This window comes from Perca fluviatilis, chromosome 7 (genome assembly GCF_010015445.1).
Source record: "Perca fluviatilis chromosome 7, GENO_Pfluv_1.0, whole genome shotgun sequence".
Classification (NCBI taxonomy): domain Eukaryota; kingdom Metazoa; phylum Chordata; class Actinopteri; order Perciformes; family Percidae; genus Perca; species Perca fluviatilis.
Window position 1 is genome coordinate 31,181,710 of NC_053118.1, and position 20,428 is coordinate 31,202,137.

At 39.0% G+C, this 20,428-nt stretch overlaps 1 protein-coding gene across 5 annotated transcripts in view; it reads left to right on the top strand.

The window, feature by feature from the left end:
- LOC120561996 (glucocorticoid-induced transcript 1 protein-like) overlaps nucleotides 1-19,551 on the top strand; it is a 24,472-nt gene extending 4,921 nt beyond the window's left edge. The window contains exons 2-8 of one of the 5 annotated variants that reach the window (XM_039805381.1): nucleotides 344-492; nucleotides 8,997-9,086; nucleotides 11,987-12,112; nucleotides 13,617-13,754; nucleotides 15,654-15,840; nucleotides 16,830-16,950; nucleotides 17,250-19,551. In XM_039805381.1, coding sequence (XP_039661315.1) covers nucleotides 344-492; nucleotides 8,997-9,086; nucleotides 11,987-12,112; nucleotides 13,617-13,754; nucleotides 15,654-15,840; nucleotides 16,830-16,950; nucleotides 17,250-17,577 — 1,139 coding nt within the window. In that variant the 3' untranslated portion in view covers nucleotides 17,578-19,551. The remainder of the gene's footprint in view (nucleotides 1-343; nucleotides 493-8,996; nucleotides 9,087-11,986; nucleotides 12,113-13,616; nucleotides 13,755-15,653; nucleotides 15,841-16,829; nucleotides 16,951-17,249) is intronic. The other 4 variants (XM_039805382.1, XM_039805383.1, XM_039805384.1 and 1 more) reach the window with 4 other exon arrangements.
- Nucleotides 19,552-20,428: the final 877 nt, after the last annotated feature.

Below are 20,428 nucleotides of genomic sequence, written 5' to 3' on the forward strand. Positions count from 1 at the left end.
GACTTTGATTATACAATTGCTTTTAGTTTCAGGTCGTTCATGATTATTTGCCAAAAATGCGAAACGATTATATTTTTGTGTCACTTAAAATAAGGCCCCCAGTCCTTTGCCACACATTTGTACTGAGAGATTTATCACACGGTTACAGTTTAGTACTGTATGTTGAACATTAGTCTTATTGACACAATCAGGAAAGTTGGCACACCGAATTCAAAGATGCCTCAGGGGGGTGTTTGGGAATATTGCTTACGTGTGTGTGGTGTGTGTGTGGTGTGTGTGGTGTGTGTGTGTGGTGTGTGTGGTGTGTGTGGTGTGTGTGTGTGTGTTATTTCCCAATACACAGCAGAAAGGTCCAAGTTACAGGTTCGGAGTTCCAGTGCTATCCGGCGGACATCTTCCCTGGATGCCATCACAGGGCCATACCTCACTGGCCAGTGGCCTCGGGACTCCCATGGACCCTACCCTTCATGTATGAAAGACAAAGCCACACAGGTACATACCATTCAGGAAAAAAAACACTATCTTGGCTAAAGGCCTGAATAGGGGTGGCCCATATCATATTATTTGTTTATAATAGAGTTGCAAAAGAGGAGGAGCCGCTGGTCCTGGAAGTGTCTTTCCTTTGCAAATTGTGTATTCCCATTGCAAAATTGTTTTAAACAATATCTTAAAGTTACTAAACAGAAATGTGGGACTCTCATAGATCATGCAATGATCCTGTTGGTTTATGCCATAACCTCCACTTGGATGGTAGACTGGTCAAAATAGTACTATCCATGAGCCTCGGCTGCTGTTGCCTTGGAGAAGAGGCCAGTCAGTGGCGCAAATCAGTGGTAGCAAATTCAAAATGTTAAAAGAGGTTCTCAATCTTTTTTCAGCCAAGGACCCCTTACAAGATAGAGAATACCGGGACCCCCTACATATAGATTTGTTAGATTAGGAAGTAATCTATTAACTGTTATAGATTTAAATTTTTTTAATATTATTCCATGAACTATCTTGTCTAAGTCTCTTGTTTTAAAAAAAAAAAAAAAAAAAAAGTATTCATTTTTATATCATGATAATTTAAATGAATGAATATGAAAACTTTTGATGGACCCCCTGGCAGAGTGCCACGGACCTATGGGGTCCCCGGATTCCATTTTTCTGCCCTAAATTTGAGGTGCATACCAAATCACTGCATCGTATTTGGTTCCAGAAAAAAAACCATCTCGGAGACAAAGAGAAGAGGCGCTACATCACACGTGCACATATGTTGTCTTCTTGTTACCAAATTGATCTAGAGACGTGATGCATGATCTGCTTGATTCAGCTCAGCAGGTGACATTGATTGATTGATTGATAATTACATTGTACATTCGGATTTGGGTAATTAATCAGTAAAAAGAAATGAAGAAATCAAGTTAGGAAAGAAGAGTCAAATGGCTTAATCAGTGATATTCAGGAGGGGATGTGTGAGAAAAAGCTCACTGCACAAGAAACACCAGGCTGAAGATTGTTTAATAATCATGAGCAGGAAGCGTTTTAACCCAATATGGTTCTCGTTATTTTAAAGTTTGACATAGCAAAAATACTAGGGCTGCAGCTATCGATTATTTTAGTAATCGAGTATTCTACCGATTATTCCATCGAGTAATCGGATAAGAAATACTTTTGTTTTATTGAAGAGAAAAAGCAACATTTGTATTGCCTACGTTGCTTACAATGTCATCTTTCAAAAAACTAAACATTAACTGCATTTAAGTGCCATATTACAAGAGAGATTTTTAAAGAAAACATTTTCTGAAATGCAATAACAACCTCAAACTAAGGCATACATTAAACATGCATAAACATTACCTTAGCTTGTGCAACTTAATTTTCAGAACTACAGGTTTCAACCTGAGACTGATCCGTATATAGGCCTATATGTAAATATTACCGTAGTTATACTCAGCCTATTTTCATTTATATATTTGATTACAATGTCACACAGCTTATGCTAGTAGATTGTTGATCAGCTGTTTCTTCGTGAAGAGAGAGAATGAGAGAAAATGGTGTGCAACAGTCAGCTGTTTTTCCGGCTCTTTAGATCAGATCGTGGTCACCGCTACGTATTTTCTTGTCTTTGTTTTTGGTAGTTGTTGTGTTTGGTGTAGTTTCATCGTCCATACGACTGTGTGATTTACTTTTGTCGGGTCCGCTTCGTGGAATGGATGATTTAAGTTGGACTCAATGTTTTCTGTTGAGATACTGAAGCACTTACGTCGTGCTATTATTGTGGTAAGCTAGTTCGATTTTGCAGTAGACACTGTACAGAGTTTTTGTTTTAATTATGTTTGAACTGATTCCAAACTTTGGACACTTGCTGTCGTTTTCTCCCGCCTGTCTCTTCTCTTAGCCCCTTATGCTCTTTCTTCATTTTGTAATCCGTCTTCATGGCATATGTCGCCAGCAGCGTCAGCCCGTTGTGCGACAGTAATAATCATGTGTGCGGAAACACCGTGAGCGATACAACCTTGTTAACATTAATTAAACGAAGCTTCGAGGCAAATCATTTTGCATCGAGGATTTTTAGTAATCAAATTATTCGAGTTACTCAAGGAATCGTTTCAGCTCTAAAAAATACCTTAAGATATCGTAATATGGCCATATGGCCCGCACTTTGGCCAGAGTGTTTGGTAAATACCCAAATTCCACACTCACTTTTCATTTCTCCCAGCAAATTAGGGTTGTTAGGATTTCCAAATAATTGTTGGTTTGTGTCGTAGTAGCTGGTAGAGGAGACAAATTTACAAGCCGTGGCCAAAGATTTAACAAAGTTATTGTAATCTGGTGGCTGGAGGAGGAGTCTGCTGCTAATACAGGCCAAATCGACTTTGCTGTAAATATTTTGAAATTCCCTTATAGCACTACATTTTAATACATTATAACACTTCATAAGACCTATGCATGGATTTCATATTGAGCCTCATCACATTATTCCTGGATAGCAGCCCACACATGATCACCCACTAATCTTTCCATGTGACGGATGGCTAAATGCAGTTTTTCTCTAAGAGCTTAATTTTTGGGTGGTTGTTGGTTTGGAGTGGCTTTGTGTTACGAAAGAATATTGACTATGCATGATCATGACAAGGGCTGCTCCCTCTTTACTAACAGAAGCCTTTCATGTGTCTGAATGAAGACCGCCAAGCCTAATTTACATGGGCTTCATCCCTTTAACCCCTCATTTGCCTCGCATTTCTTTGTGTGTAGGCTGAGGAAGTGGTGAGAGGGCCTACAAGATCTCTTGAAGTGGCTGTATGCAGAGTAAATGCCTCTTATTACAGGGTTCCTGTGCAGCCCTGGAAAGACTGGACAAGTATGGAAAATCAATTTGATAATTATCAGGTCTTGAACGTCTGGGCACGTATACACAGTGTTCTTGTAGACATACTGTTTGGCACATTGTGATAATTGTCTGTGCTATAGTGACATGGCCTCGTTGATATTTCCCAGCCATTATCAGCAAAGATCTGATTGAAGGCTGACTAAAATGCAAATCCAGTTTAAGAGATCTATGTCTGTCAAAGCTGTGGAAATTGTAGATGGGAAACATTTGGCTATTTTGAAATGATGTGGGAGAGAGTGACACTCTTGAAAATCCTTGAGCCATTAAATGCACAAACTCCCCCAAGTATAGTGAGAGACCACTTCCTGTTAAAAAGCTATGCCTGGGCCCAGCTCTCTCTATTAGACAACAGCAGAGAGCAGCAGACAAAAGGTTCCTGGCCTCTTTTGTTGTGCATTACACAAGTTCAAGACAGCCTCTCTTTTGAGCTGTTATGTAGCCTTGCATGGAGGTGAAGTTGTTTGCACCTGTCCCCCAGGCTGTGGGTGAGTCGAGGAGAAATCCCACTGCTTACCACCTGGCCCTTGTGGCTGCACGGCCCGCCTGCCTTTTGTGTGGGAGTTGAGGAGCAGAGGGCCCATACATATGCTAATCACTGTTCCAGGATAGGTCTGTGTGCAATAGGCCCTCTGGTTACAGAACACAGAGAATGCCTGTATGAAGATTAGGGCCCTGAAACACCAAGCCGACCTCAAAGAACTAGAACCGACAAAGGCAGACTGATCAAACATTTTGCATCGCCTCACGTCTTCTGTTAAAAGTTGCACTTGAACACAACACAAAGACTACAGCCAATGGCCAGCTGACCATTGACATGCATGTACGTTCTGCGCCTGCATGAGAGGAAATGACTAATGAGCAGTCTGCATTTGTAATCTGAAAAATAAAGGAAAGACAAACAAACCAGCCTGCTGCTTTTACTCCACTGTGAATCTGCTTAAACGGACTGGAATATAAAATGAGAATATCTTGGAAACATTTGGAACTGAAGCTGTAAACTTTTCTTCACAGATGACTTCCGATAAAAACAATGGTGCCTGACACAAGTTGCCCTCTAATGCTTAACGACTGCCTGCCGTTAACTAGACATCCATCTTTCGGCTTGGTGTGTCAGGGTCTTTAAAATAGACACACACATTTAATCCTACTTTAGTGCTATATTACATGGTATCTGCTATCACTGTGCCCCATTTTAATAATAATAATAATGCATTTTATTTATGTGAGTGAGGAAGAGGAGGATCAGAGAGTTTGGGATGGAGTGTAGGGCTGAAGGAGTTCAGAGAGGTATGGAGGAGAGAGATTATGGAGGGCTTTGAAAGTGAGAAGAAGAATCTTAAAGTCAATACGGTATTGGACGGAGCCAGTGCAGTTGTTTAAGGAGTGGAGTAACGTGTTCAGTTGTTGGGGTTCTAGTGATAATACGGGCAGCTGAGTTTTGGACCAATTGGAGTTTATGGATGGACTGGTTGCTTGTTTGCTTTATATGAGCATAATGCAAACTGTTTATCATTTATGTGAATAAAGAAGAATGCAGTAAGAACAAACAACGAAAATGCCATCGTAGAGATTTATTTAGTTTTCCGTAATGCTCAATGAGTTTTAGACACACACAAGATAACAGATAAACAAAGCCAACTCACCAAGTCAGAATGCATGTTCTGCTCATCTTTAAAAGCCATCAAATGATAGCAGTGGCACTTTGCTCACATGTCTCGACATGCAATCTAAACAGACCAGCTTAAATTCCACTGCACTTCTATTGAAGCCCAGTCATTATTTCCTGCTTTGGAAGAGAGCTGGATTCTTGAGGATGTTGCCTGCATGTAACCCTTTGGGTGGGAAGCATAATGGGAAGCAAGCTGCAGGCTACGGTAACAGAGTTTTATCTGCACTACAGCAGTGCATTATCAGGCACAACACCTGGTAACCAAGTCTACAAAACACAAAACTCAGTCCGGAAGTTCAAGAGCTAGAATGATTAAGGGGCCTCTGGGTTAAATAAAAGTGTGTGTTCTTTTAACAACAGGCTGTAGTAGTATTTTTTTAATTATTTTTTTTGAGATTATTTTTTTGGGGCTTTTCCCTTTTAAGTGACAGTGGATAGACAGGAAAGGGGGAGAGAGGGGATGACACGCAGCAAAGGGCTGCAGGATGGATTCGAAACCCTGGCCGCTGCAAAGGATTCAGCCTACATGGGGCGCACGCTCTTACTGGGTGAGCTAGAGGTCGCCCCAGGCTGTAGTATTTTTAACAGTCTTGTCTTAGGCCGGTTACACACTGCACGCGTCTCGCGAGCATGGCGTTTCTGTTGCGTCTCAGCTGCGTGGATTTTTCTGTGTCCTACATACCAGAAGCGTGTCTGACGCGGCGCTGCTCCTGCTGCTAGGTACAGTCTCGGGACATAGTGCCGACAGATTCAAACTCTGATAAATGGGTAAGTGGGCTGTCTGAACAACTTGGTGTAGCTGTAAAGAGCCTATATAGCCTATCTGATGTTGGACCGTCACTCAGAACACACACTACGTTGTTATCGTAGCCTATCCTACCATTTATATATAGCCTACTGATTTGATTAAAGCAAGACAACGTCGGCAGTATTGACTGCAAAATATGTTACAGAATATTTCATCCTGTATGACAGGTGCAATATTTGAAAATCTTTTCTCTGAAATTTTGTATTACATTTATATCTACATTGATGTCAAAACCTTGACTTTCAAACATCAATATGTCATTTATTAATATGTATTTGTGTCTAAATGACATATAAACATATTTTCCTATTCTATTTTGCCTGGAAACGCTTCCAACACGCTCGCGTCTCGTGTGAAAAATAGGCGTCGGTTCTATTTCTAGCAGGCACACGTCTCACGCCGGCAGTGTGTAAGCTCTAACTTGTTAACATGGGAGCCGAAATATAAACGGACACGCCACACAGCTGACACGCTCGCGCGACGCTTCCAGTGTGTAACCGGCCTTACTATGTATACCTGGGGGAAAGTTAGGAGTTACTGAGATATTCACCATAAAGAAAAATGTGACCCCTACCTTGACACCTGTGGCCCCATGACATATCTAAAGTTATTAACTATCTTGAGATTTAAAACAAAAGCATGGATAAATATAGAAAGTCCCTTTTTGTGTCAGAAACATTTGAGTGCTTGGTAATGGATTTATAAACCCACAAGCACATGTTTGTTTAAATGTCAGCTAAAATGCCAACAACTAGAGTACTAGGTGCAGGCTTAATTCTCACCTCAGTTGTCATTAACTGAACTTATTTTGTGTGCTGAAAGTTGCTGTCATAAAAGTAACACCTATTCATTACCATATGTCAAACTATAATGTGAAAACGATGCATTTGTTTTAAGGCTCATGAAAATGAGAATGAAGTAACACTTGAATATGAAAAAAATACCACTTGTAAATAACTGAATAGAATGGGTTTTTAATTGAAATGTCAAATAACACCACTTTGTTCTGCCAGAGTGACAATGAACCCCTACCACAATCCCCTCCATTTCTTTTGTGCTTTTCATTTTTATCAGTATTGCACAGCTTTATAAAAACCTACACATATCACTTACTGCCAAATGAAAGTGTTTCATATTTCATTGAGTTACAAGTAGTGTGTAGCACTCCCTATTTGACGTCATAGAACATCTGTGAGAACTTAGTTTTTCCTCAACAGCTAAGTCCACAACTCTATAAAGCCTGTCTGCCCTTTTACAGCATTCTGTATGAACAGATTAAGCTGCAGCATCAAGTCCCTCAATGTCTGGCAGAGGCATCAAACAGCACAATCCCTTCCATAGGCCATGCACAAAATGTTAATGCTAAAGGCTAGCTTCACATCTGCCATCCAGTGTAGCCAAGCACAGTGGTCCCTTTATGAGAGCACAAGCACCCATTTAATTCGCTGTCCTTTTCTGGGGAAACCAGCGCCAGCAATCCAGTGCAAAGGGCTTCACGGGTGTTCCTCATTATTCACAGTGTGATATTCCATATCATAGGGCAAGGCTTCTGCGTTAGTTGGAGAGCCATAGAGGTTTTTCTGTTTGTGTGGGGTCAGACATAAGGCAGTGTAAAGACACTGACATTTAAGATGTTTTGTACTACTGTGCTGACCATAAAATGTCAGATGTTTGAGGACCAGAGGCACTGTTGATATGCATAATCAGAGGGAAGTATGTGGTTTCAGACAACCCTATGAAACCTCCTCAGCCGGTTTCTGTTTTTTGCATATATTTACATAACTTAACCGTTTCCTTGTTTATGCAGTAGAGTTCTAAAAGACATGTTCAGTGAGACAGAACTGCCTCTATGCTCTCTGGTAGGGAATGTTTTGTATATGAGATGTTTTCTTACTATGTTACTAACGACAAATAAAATTCTCTGTAGACTCATTGACCTGGGATAAGCCTAGCATTGTGCTGTACATATTCTTCCAAATCAGTGGTGTTTATAGGCTAAATAGTTATTCTTATTTACAGACTAACTAAAGGTGAAAAGATGGAAACTCCAAGGTAGGAGACTAGCACCTGCTGCTAGTAAAGTCCTTGTAAATGTCACCTATGGCTGACAAGGCAGGTAACCATAAATTATTTGCTAGCCCTGTAATTATTTTCTCTAACTATATTTGGCTTGTTAAATGACTGGTGGATTTCGCAATGTACTAGTCGGTTTAGCCCATAGACAAAAGAAATGGTTTTATGCCCTGCCACAGATGTTGCCATTATTATTTATTATTGTAACATTCTTACGAATGGAAGCATTGCTATGACTTGGTTTTTTTTTCTTCTGCTGAATGTAATTCTTTCCTCAGGGATGGCATCTTATGAGGCATCTGTTTTCCTCATTTTCATTGATTCCAGATTTTCAGCTTTACTTTTGAGCAGACAACACTCATTACTGCTTTTAGCCACCTCTTTCTCAACTGTTATACAAACATTTTACTTTTTAAGGTATTTAGTTGATGCTCACTGACTTCACAATGAGGCGGCACATCGGCTATTTATTGTCTTTATCAAGGACATTTTATAAGTTTTTTTAGGAGAGGTCTTTGTATAAGCTTTTAGTTTCCTTCTTCTCCTGCACAGGCTTTTATTTACTTTAAATTAGTGTACATTTGAGTATATGTAGGTAGAAATGTGTGTGTACATATACTGTATTTTTATTGTGCAAATAAACAAATGTATAGAAAACGATTAAGGACATTTAATAGGACATGTGACTCTTGATGGGCATATATTCAACAAGACTGAACAAGGACTACATCTGTGTCCTTTCAGTTATTTGATGCCTGTAAACGTTAGGCCACCCTGACACGTTAACAAATCTCAGAAACTGCAGCTTACTTAATCCTAGGCTTTAGTGGAGATGTACTGTATTCTATTTAGATATATTTGCATCTACACACAATGGAAACGTGTTATTAAGCTCTTGTGCAGGAGTACATCATACTTATCTTTGTGTGCCTGTGCATCATAAGATATGCCATTCGGTGGCCACAGTTTTGCACAGTACATTTAGTGCATGTATGGATAGCATGAGTTGTGTCTGTGTTAGAGGACATGATATAGAGTTGTGTAACATGTGGTTATGTATTTATCTGTTTCAGACTCCAGGTCTCTGGATTGATGAGGGAGCAGAACAAGGAAGTCCTCACCAGCGGTCAGCCTCCTGGGGCAGCGCGGACCACCTCAAAGAGGTAGATCCAATTGTCTTAACCTTGCTTCACCCAAGTCACAGCTGCTTCTGACAACAAACCCCACAAATAGGCAGATTGCTGACACTACTCCACTGTGTTAATAAGATAGATCAGACTGGTTTAAAACAATCACACAGCCATTTCAAAGAGCATGTTTTTGTCATTTTTTAAGGTTCATTCCATTTATTGAAAATGTGTTTGATTTGTCAGGGTCTGAGGTCAGCCTAAATATTACGCTCCTTAAAGTTGGTTTCCACTCCTGTCTATCTGCTGGGCTTGGTGGCCAACCAGCCGACCACATGGAGCTATTAGGTCTTCAACTCTCCAGACCACAGTCTAAATTTAACCTCCTTCTCTCCTCTGTTTCCCATTCAACTGCACCCTTGCATCTCATTATGGCCTGTTGTTTTTGAGAGACGGTGCAGGAGTTCCTCTCAAGGGTGATCCTGCCATATTGTTCCCACCTTAGCTTGCACGGAGTAAACTGATTGAGGGTAACTTATGTTGCTTAAGCCTTTAGATGACATATACCCCTGCAACACAATAGACATTCTTATTTTCCTGTTTCTGCCACAAGATTTGACATCTGTGTGTCATCAATATTTATTTTCAAAATATAAATGGTACACAAGTCTTGGGTTTTGGTTAGTATTGACCAGAAAAACTATCATTCAGAGCCGTTTTCTACACCCTCACAAGTACACTGTCAAGAATCCACTTTAACCAGATGTAAAGACCACTACGCAGAACTACATTGCAAAAATGCCAAAGAGCGTGTTTTCCCGGCTATGGACTCACAGCGCTGTGATCTCACGAAATCTGATTGTTATAATCAGATTTTAGAACTTCAAGTCAAGTTTAAATGTACACACTCCCTGTACAACTAGGCCCACTAGAAAAATGTAGTGTTCAACTTTCTACAGACAATCGTAGGACCTTGGCTTGTACAATCCATAGCATAGCATAGCACAGCCAGGAAAACCTTTCTTTCTCATCCTCTGTGATTACCTTAGGATTGCCTGGACTTTATCGACCGCTGTGGTCACTCAATGAATGATGTGAATTGTATTCTAGCTCTTGCACCTCTGCAACTACATGTGTGGGAGGACATCTATGAAAAGAGCAAGTCTCTTTGTTGACTGTGTTGCCAGGTTTACAAGATCAGCGTTGAAGACCACACCTTTGTCTGCATAGTTAAACTGTGTCTGTAAGGCTCACAAAGGGTATCCTGTTCTTTGGCTGATACTGGGCCAGATGCAGAAACACCCATTGACCTAACTTGTTTCATCATCAGACATGCGTGGCTGATTATATGCACTATAGTAGCCTGCAACAATATTCTAATTTATGGGCGCACACAGTAGCTCATATTTTTGTGGAAGAGCCCAATAGTGCCATATTAATGTTGTTAGCCATTAGGGGTGTCACGATTCTCCAAATCCTCGATTTGATTACATTTTCGATTCTAAGGTCACGATTCGATTCTTGATTATTTTTTTTTTTAAAAGCACAGGTTGCTATGCCATTTTTAGACTAGACTTGTATGTAATAATATCTGACCTTTTGTTCGCAATGTACCACATTACATTGTCAAATTTAAAACCTTTATTAAAAACATAATGTAACAATAACCTATCTTCAGTCAATTGGAAACTTGACCATTTGTCAATAAAGCAGCAGCGCTGCCTTGAAGGCCTAGTTCGGGGCTTTAAACACCATTGAGCCAGCACCAGCAGTTGAGACCGATTAGCAAAGAGCGCTAACTTGTTTCTCTCTCTAATATAACCAATATAAGCTGCTCTGTTTAGGCTACAAAACGTCCATGCAGGCTGAAATTCAACAGTGCGTTTTTTTTTTGGGGATAAAGCTATAAGCAGAAGGAATATCTGCTAGCTGCTAGGCTAATGTGTAATGGTAAACACAAAGAATATGGTACACGCACATAGCAGAGCTTTCAAACTGTGGCTTTTTTGTCGACGCGAACGTAACTCAGACTTGGAAATCCAAAATACTTCCCCACTTTCACACACTTCAGTGAAAGAGGAGTGGGCTCAAGTTCTGTTGATGGGTCTCCAGCATCTGCAGTTGCAATAGTATCTTTTGACTGGCTCTAGCTAAGTTACAGGAGATTGACTGACTTGCAGCACTTCAACACGTGTGTTTTTTTCCGCTTGACAAACCAACTGAACATGACATGGCAATATCGACGATTCCATTTTTGAATTCAATGTTCAAGATTGTGACTTAATTTCAATCAATTTCGATTTAAAATCGAAATCGTGACACCCTTATTAGCCATGGAAGAGAAGACAGCCTCCCAGCCATTCTTAAAATGATAAGAAAATATTTAACAAATGGCACAATATTCTTATCAGTGTAGGTTGTTATTGTTCCACCAAACACTAACCGTGTCAGATGCATTTTTATTATAAGATGCAAGTTATTTTCATATCATTTCATTTCAAATATTTCTAGCCCAACAGTTAAATACATGCGAGTAGAGCGATAAGTTGTAATTAATCAGTTGATTGACAGAAACTTAATCGGCAACTATTTTAATAATCTATGAATTGTTTAATTCACTTTTTTAAGCAAAAATTTAAGATTTGATAGTTCCAGCTTCTCAATTGTGAGAATTTGCAGCTTTTACTTTCCATTATAGTAAATTGGATATCTTTTGGGTTTAGGACTTTTGGTAGAGCAAAACAAGATATTGGAAGACATCTCCTTGTACTTTAGGAAATTGTGACAGAAAATATTGGTTACAGCCCTGGGAACACCTTCTGGCTTTATTCATTTCACTGTTGGGAAAAGTTAAAAGTCACTTGTTGACATTAATATTGCCTTGGCGACTCAATTGTGATCTGTCATTTGCTGAAGTGATGTTACTTTTTTCCCAGCAGATTGCTAAACTGAGACTGCAGCTGCAGCGCAGCAAACAGGTCAGCCGGCAGAGCAAAGACAGGGAGCAAAGCTCCCTGCAACTACAACAACAGGCACAGCATGGCACTGCATGCCAACCGCAGGTAAGTTATTCATGTCAATATTCTTGCCATGCCAAACTGAATCACTGGTAGCTCTTTTCAGGTAAAAAAAAAACATTAACTCTGACTTTGGTGATGCAAGATTTTACCCTGACAACGGGTATATGAGAAGGTAGCTTAGTTACCAGGCAAAAAAACATACAAATAAAATGCAGGGTATCCAAACCATACCACAGCTGTTGAAGATAAGAGAACTAAACATGCCAGTGTTGAGCAAGGTGGCTTTCTGTATTACTCGGTTAATGGTATCAAATTCTGTATCAGGGTTTTACTTTTTCATTTGCTACATTAGTTGAAGTTCAGTAATTATAAAGCTGTAGGTTATCATAGTTGATAACGTGTAGTTGGTACACCCATGGAGTGTAAGCAGACTCACAGGTGACACATTTAAAATCTGAAGTAAATGAATAAATAAAAACGGATCAGTCCGTTGGCTTCTTCACTGGCAACTTTACTCTCTGACATCAGACTTTGAGCCAACTAAGTAGGTGGCTCAATATACGTATACTATACAAAATATCATCACAAGAGAATCACAATAACACAATAATTTGAAAATCACAATAACTACCTAAAAAAAAAAAAAAATGATATCATAAATCACCAATCTCAGAATTAACTGTCTCGCTATATACAGTGTATCATGTCTTTCTGCTACAGCTCAGGGAGTGTGGAGTTGCTATGGCAACAAGTGACAGCGCTAACATAGCTTTAGCTTAACGGTCCTAACAATAATCACTGATACAATGACAATTTGGCACATCTAAACAAAATTAACAATTAACATTGGCAGTCATACATACCCCATAGGACCTTAGCTAATGTCAGGCAGCAACTTATTTACAAATGAACAAAATAAAAGTCTTAAATCCTCGGAACTGCGTTAGCGTAATGGGTGACAGCCATTTCCGCTACAGCGCCGTTGTTTGAAAGTGCCTGTTTTATTTTTATATCACATTTTTGTATGTGACTTTTAGGCTTGTTAATAGGCCATATGTGATCATTATCCAGGTTTATGATGTTTGTTTTACTGTATTTGACTGAGGAGGTCTAGTTAATGTGTCCATTTTGACCAGTTCTGTCAAAATGAGAAGGGGAATGTGTCTGGGCATGTTCTGTCCTCTCCTTGTTTGCAGTTCATTCATTAACAGATGCCCAGCAACAGTACACATCAACCACTGTGGGAAAATTAACGTAAACCATGATATGCTATACCCCATACCCACATGTGGTAGATCACAATCATGGCTGTGTTTTTGTTCCCTATGATATTTAATCCAACTTCATTAACATGTAATTAAACTTAACGCCTCACCCATTAACTGTCTCATAAAACTGGCTTAGTGACAATTCAATACCGCAAGCAGATCTCGGTGTCAGACTTATGCAGTATTATGTATTTAATTGCACAATTGATCTAAATTGTGAGAGGATTAATTTGATGTGTACATCATTTTTTTATTTTTATTTTTGTTGGTCTTTTCAGTACAAGGGAACTTCATCCGCCCTGTCAACAATCCCTGTGCCAAAATCCCTCATATGCCGGGTGCCGAGCAGTGTGGAAGGCATCAGCCACGAGCTAGAAAATGTGTTTATCAGAGAGGACTGGGAGCAGGGGATACAGGTAGGAATGTGTACACACACCAGCAACGGGTCAAGCAGTTTAAAAAAATTATTCAAAGTGCTTGTTGAACTGCAAATGTGCAAGGTTAGTGTGTACAACATATGATGAACTCACCCAAGGTTATTATAGTTTTGCATTTTTCATTAGTTTTTATTTTTATGTTGTTTTGACTTTTTGTTTCAAAATTCAGTTTAGTTTTAATTTAGTTTTTAAAACAGGTTTGCTAGTTTAGTTTATTTTTGGAAAATGCTTAGTTTTAGTTTAGTTTGTATTAGTGTTAGTTTTAGTCTTTTTACATAATATAGGTTCAGGGGCAAGATTCAAAAAGGTCAGAAAAAGTATTTTGTAATAATAACTCAACAAAACATCATACAATTTTAGAAATATGTATTCAACAATAACACCAGTACATACAATGTACATATGATGAGCACAAATATGTAAACCGTCTACACAAGACGCCACAGTAAGTGCAAAATGTGTAAGTGACGTGTGCCAGGAAAAAACCTAAATAGCCAATAGACTAAAGAAGACATACATGAACAGGTGTTTTGAACTGTGGTTGAGTAAAGTGGTGAACTTTTGAGTAGGAATTTCTGTACAATAAAATATCTCTGTTGGTGAAAAGAACTGCATAATTGTCAACAAAATTGTGTCAAAGTGTATAATGAAATACGGTCAACGCAGCTAATTTAAAAGGAGCTACATATAATAGCCTACACAGTTTGTCTGTAAGTTCACAGGCTAACTTGATAGGAAATTGCTACATAATGCAACACAACAGAAATTTAGGATTTATTTCTATTTTTTTGGTGTGAGTTCTGGGCTTTCACTGGGAGTATGTGCATCAACTCTCCAGAAAAGCAGCACTTTCCTCAAATTGGCTCCCTGGATTGGCATATCCTGGCTGCTGCACCTTAACTACTCCTTTTTAGTGCACCCCCTGTTCTGCAGGTGTCAATTGACACAATGCTACTTGACGCAGACGTTGTTTGTTGCACCTGACATTGGGCAAAAAACATTAATACTTAGTCTGTGAAATATTTAACATGAATAATGTTTGTTGATAAAAGAGTGAGACAGGCCTATATGTTCAATTTGGATTACATCAGAGAACTTTCCCTCAACACCAATCAAAATTGACATTTATAAACATGAATATGCTTGTGATCAAAAATAGCTTTTTAGGCTATGCTTAAAATGTATTGCATGCACACAAACAGTCTTGTAAAGTCACTTGTTGCAGCATTGTGCACCATACTGTCAGACAACATATATTCTCACTCACACTGAATTAAATTGCTTAGAGACGAGGACACCCGTAAATCTTGACTGATGTGGGGTACTGAACCTTGGCAGGTCTGTAAAACTTCCCTCTTAGAAAGTCACAGACACACACGCACACACAATTTTTAAACACATATATAAACATACCTACCACTACAGATTTACAGCCTGCTGTGCACCAAGCACTTTTTTCCTGCTCTCCCATTTGAATTGGTTTTGCTAAAGCAGAACGCTCTGCACACATCACGCCAGTCATCTACTGTCAAGTATTACCATCTGGTGTGGTGTTTGCTTTTCCAACTGCCCTTTAAACAGACAAACGCACGAAAGGGTTTTCAGTTACAGTCATTATTAGATTAGGATGTTTTTGCTGATGCTCTTAACCCAGAATGACATTGTCCAGTGAGTGAGAAGGTAACTGTTCAGCGACTTGCACAGGAACAGTTCACATGGGATTTTCAAGGACACATTGCCTGTTATGGGTGATTGAATGTAACCTTTGAGTTATTATTCTCTTCAAAGGAGGTGCTAAGCATCACCACTCTGACATTGTAGGATCAATGTACGTTAACACATGACCTGTCACCAACTCCTCCGCACTCTGACCTATAGGCCATGGATGTGGTGGATGGCCGCCGCGCCCCCTTCCCTCTGCATCACTACAGCAGCAGTGGGGACACGCGTGACACGGACACACAGGCCCCTTCAAGTGACTCCAGCCCATCGCCCCGCCCCTGCTGCTCTGACCACGTCCACTCTCCTGATGGAAGCCCGTGCTCTGCAGAGGAAATCGACAAAGGTGTGGTTTTTGTTTGACAGATGCCCCTTTATGCCCGATTTTACACATCATTGTCTGTTTACAGGTCTTGGGGAGTGTGGCTACGTGCAAAAGTTGTATAAAGCAAAGAAAATTTATAAATTGCCTCAAGTGATGTTACAAAATTTAAAAAAATTGGGGGTTTGAAACAAGTGAGCTTACCAGACCTCTGTTGCCTGCTCCTCATCTCTGCTTGAGGCTACATTAACCTTTACTACTTTAGGTAGCATAACACACCTGAAACTCTGACTAAACGTCGGCGATTGAGTTGCAGTGTGGGTAATGTAGGGGAAAGGTTTTAAGAAAGAAGACGTGGAATAAAATAGATGTGAATAATTCTGCTGCATCAATTTGAATAAACTTCCACTTGGAGGCTGACAATGTTATAGGAGTGCAATGCAAAAAAAATTATTTATTTGCTGCTTGCACTTATTCTAGTCTAGTTATTGGTCAATTGTTACTTGCATGCGTCTCAAAAGGGTCACTTATGTTACATAGATTGTTCTCTGGCCTTAAAAAACATTGACAAAGAGACATGGACAACACTGCACGCTAAAAGCGTTTGAAAGGGTATTGAACCTCAATACTTTTTGGTTAGATACTGAAAGCTGACATCAAATTCTTGCTTAGAATATTCTTTCTTGTTTTTTATTTAAGTTGGAATTTTGACAGTTTTTTTTTTTATAGATTGTATTTTATTTCAGCAAAGTGCCTCTATGGAAGCTTGTGTTTAACATTTTAGAAGTTTTGCTTCTTTTGTTCAATGAAAAAGGTGTTTTGTAGAAAAGGATGTTAATATTCCAAATAGCAAGGCACTGCAAACAGTGTTGATTTAGTATCAGTACAGAAACTTGTATTTGAAATCTTAAGTGATACACATCCCTACTCTAAGCCCATTTTCGCTCCTAAGTGTCCTAACTGTGTTTTTTCTTTTTTTTTTTCCTATGCCATATTATTTACGGTATTTACAGACAGTTTGTGCAGTTCTCCTCTCCCAAAGTTTGCCACATCTCCCAAACCTAACAACAGCTACATGTTTAAACGGGAACCTCCAGAAGGCTGTGAGAGGGTCAAAGTGTTTGAGGAGATGGTGTAAGTATTTCATTTTTATTTTTTTTACAAACTGTTTTTAAATGCACCCTGTGTGAGCACTGCGTGTACTGACCACTAAAACAACAATAGATAAAGTTTACTATACTATTTTATGGACTCTGAGATCCTGTCGGAGAATAGTACAACAAAGATACCAAGCTTATTTGCATTGTACTTAGGTGGCAGGGATGAGGGCAAAACTGCTTTGTAGGATAAACACCTTGCACTTAATCAAAACGGTCATATTAATAAAATATAAAAAGCAAAAATACTGAGCTCAACCTTCTTTATGTTTTCAGGTCTGGCAAATCAAAAGGCTTCCCTCTCTTCTCATGCCCTGACAAAAACAAGGTGAACTTCATTCCCAGGGGCTCTGCCTTCTGCCCTGTCAAACTCCTCTGCTCCTCCCTCTTCTCCCCCGTCTCTCCCTCGTCCTGCTCCTCTGACAGCCCAGGGCCTCAGGTGACCCCAACTCTGCCAACTGCACCACTAGCTACTTTTCCGGCCTCCGCTGACTGGAGCACCAACACAAGCACAGGCATAAACATAGACAACAGCACAGACCGCCAGAGCCCCGACACAGATGTGGGGAAAGATGGCTCAGCACAAGTTCTCCTCACCAGCTAGTTCTCAGGTATTCATAACCAAACCACCTACAGCTGAAACATTACAGCTAGTCAAGTGGTATGGTTTAAAACAAAAAAACAAAAATAAAAAAATCCTTGCACTCAGTTAATCTTAACGTTAGCCAGCAGGGAGTGCCCAAGGTCTAGAAATGACAAACATAAAGTAGGAAGCATGATTGTTTGGTCATTGTCGTCCAGTTTTAGGAGTGCTGACCTTGGGCACAGCCTCCATTTACCCATCACTAACCTAGCCTTCTCATCTGTACCGTGACAACACCCATAACAAAAACAGCTTTGCTTTCTGTTGCAAAAAAAGAAAAAAAAAAAGAAATTACTTCTCAAGTGATTGTGTTACGTGGCGCCGGCAGTTTTATAAAGATTTAATTAATGGAAAAAAAGCATCTGCACACTCAAGTCTGTGCAAGATCTATTTAATTTAGCAAGCTTTTGGTCAGAGACTTTCTTCAAGGCAAAAACCAGTAGCAAGTCTTGCTACCTGTTCTTGTAGCTCCAGCACCTCAGCTAAGCCTGATACAGGGCGAGCTGTGTTTTTTCTCTCAATTAAGATGAAATTAAAAAGGAAAAATCGTAACTAAAATAATACACTTTCTCATGTTATCTAACCAGCTTATTGGCTGTTCGGTGTTCAGCGAGCTAACATCTACGCGTAAGCTTTTTGACATGACGGGAAATGCTCGATTCATGTATTTAGCATATCAGGATGTCTTACAGTCAGAATACATTGCCCCGCGTTAACCACAATGTTTGCACTTGTTGAGTCATTGGCTCAGAATGATACAGGCCATGGCCTATTTTTAATTTAAAAATATTTGTAGCACAATGTCTTTGTGAAACCAGCAGTTGCTTGAATGCTCCACCCAACAGCTTTTCTACTTTGATCACTATGAAAACTTGGTTAGCTCAACACAAAATGCAAATATCAGCTTTTACAATGACCAAATAACCAATCACAAAGAGCTCACCTCCCCCATTGCCCTGTTTTATTGTCCCACACTATACATAACAATAACTCAGGTTATGTGGAATGTACTTGCATGGACTATGTTGCCTTTCCCTAGTGTTTATAACTTTATTCTACAGAAAGATATTCCAGTCTTTTGCAGAAATGTTTTATTTTTTTTCCCTGGAGAGGGAGTTTATTATGGTCTTAATTAACCGATTGGTGTCACATCTTGTGACAGATGACTTTTGCGTTAAACCTGTTCAGGTTAGAGTTTCAGGTGCTACGACACATTCCAGAGATCGCCGTTGCATAGGTCAACCGTGAGTACTCTTGTAAGCGGAACTAGCTACATAAGCTACATCCTTCCAAATTGAGAAGTTGACAAATATGTTGTTTGTTTCACCCCTTTGTTAAATATGTACCAAAGCAATTTGCATAACAATGACAGGCCTGTCATGTATTTGGGACAGAAGAGGCACAATTTTTGTGCCAGAAGCAGAATGTTTATTTGCATTTCGTATAGTTTATAAACAGTTCATCGACATATAAACACTCGTTGAACCAAGCCTAAGCACTTACTTGGAAGGTAGATGATAATCACTATTTTTTTATTTTAGACCAATTTGTAAGTTAAAACAATCAGAACTTGAGTGTGCAATTGATTTTTGTTTGAAGTAAAGCTACACTAACAATTTTTGTGTAACACAGTTTGGTTCAATATTCAGATCCAACCAGACATGCCCCAACGTTACCTGCAGACCTTTTATCCCCAGAACATGACTGATTTAGAACAGAACAACAGAACAAAATGTTGGTCTATTAAGCCACTTGCACACAGAAACACAAATATGAATAATATGCAACACATTCCACAAAAATTAAGTTGAAATATTCTCTTCTGCTTGCAGCTCCAAGAGTTTCAATCATACTAACTGATTTTATTCACAAGCTGTGTATTACGCATTTTATGTAGATCTTGTGTGTGTTTTTCAATAAAGAAAACAAAGTCTCTTTTTGGATTGGTATTTAATCTTTTCAAAGGCCAAAGACAGACACATGACTAATCATTTTAATATTCAGAAGCATGACATTTATATACAAATAGGAGTCAAGGTAAGGCAATCAATGTATTTGGTTATGATTTAAATATATAAACTTTCACATGGCTTAAACATCAAAAAATGACACTAGGCTGAGTTGCAACAAAATAAATTCACAATCAATACTTTATAAGGAGTCAAATAATAATTATGAGGTTCTATATTGTTTTGTGATTTTTAGATTAAGGCGTTTACTCTGATATATATTCATTTTTATGCAACATTGTAGTCAAAATCCGTTATAACATGAATGTATTTTCATGATTATCCCAACTTTCCAGTTAGTTTGGCTCTGAAAACAATTACCGGTAACTGAAAACTGCATATATTTCCCATTTAAAGCCAATAACTGACCTAAACAAATCCAAATGATAAAAATACATTGATTAAAAATCTCACATTAATATAAAAGCATTGTTCATTCAATCACACTTTTACTGGATAACATAAAACAAGACATGCAACATGCAGTAATAAATTAATGATAAGTGTATTTTTCTGGAATCTATTCAGAAGGGGTAAACAAATACATTATGTCGCGAACTAATTTAAAAGCATAAATAATAAATGGGAAACCTCTTGGCTCTCTGGTCACCTGTTCAAATGTGGTGTGAAAGTTGCCAATAATTCTGGTCAGTGCTTAGTGTTGAATAGATCAATGGCAGAAAAATATAGTTTATTTTTACTCCATGACTGCTGTATTTTTACTCAACATTTACTGTATTTTGTAAACACATGAACTATTGCACTGTGATCTTTGATGCTTTTCTTTCCGCTGTTAGTGTACT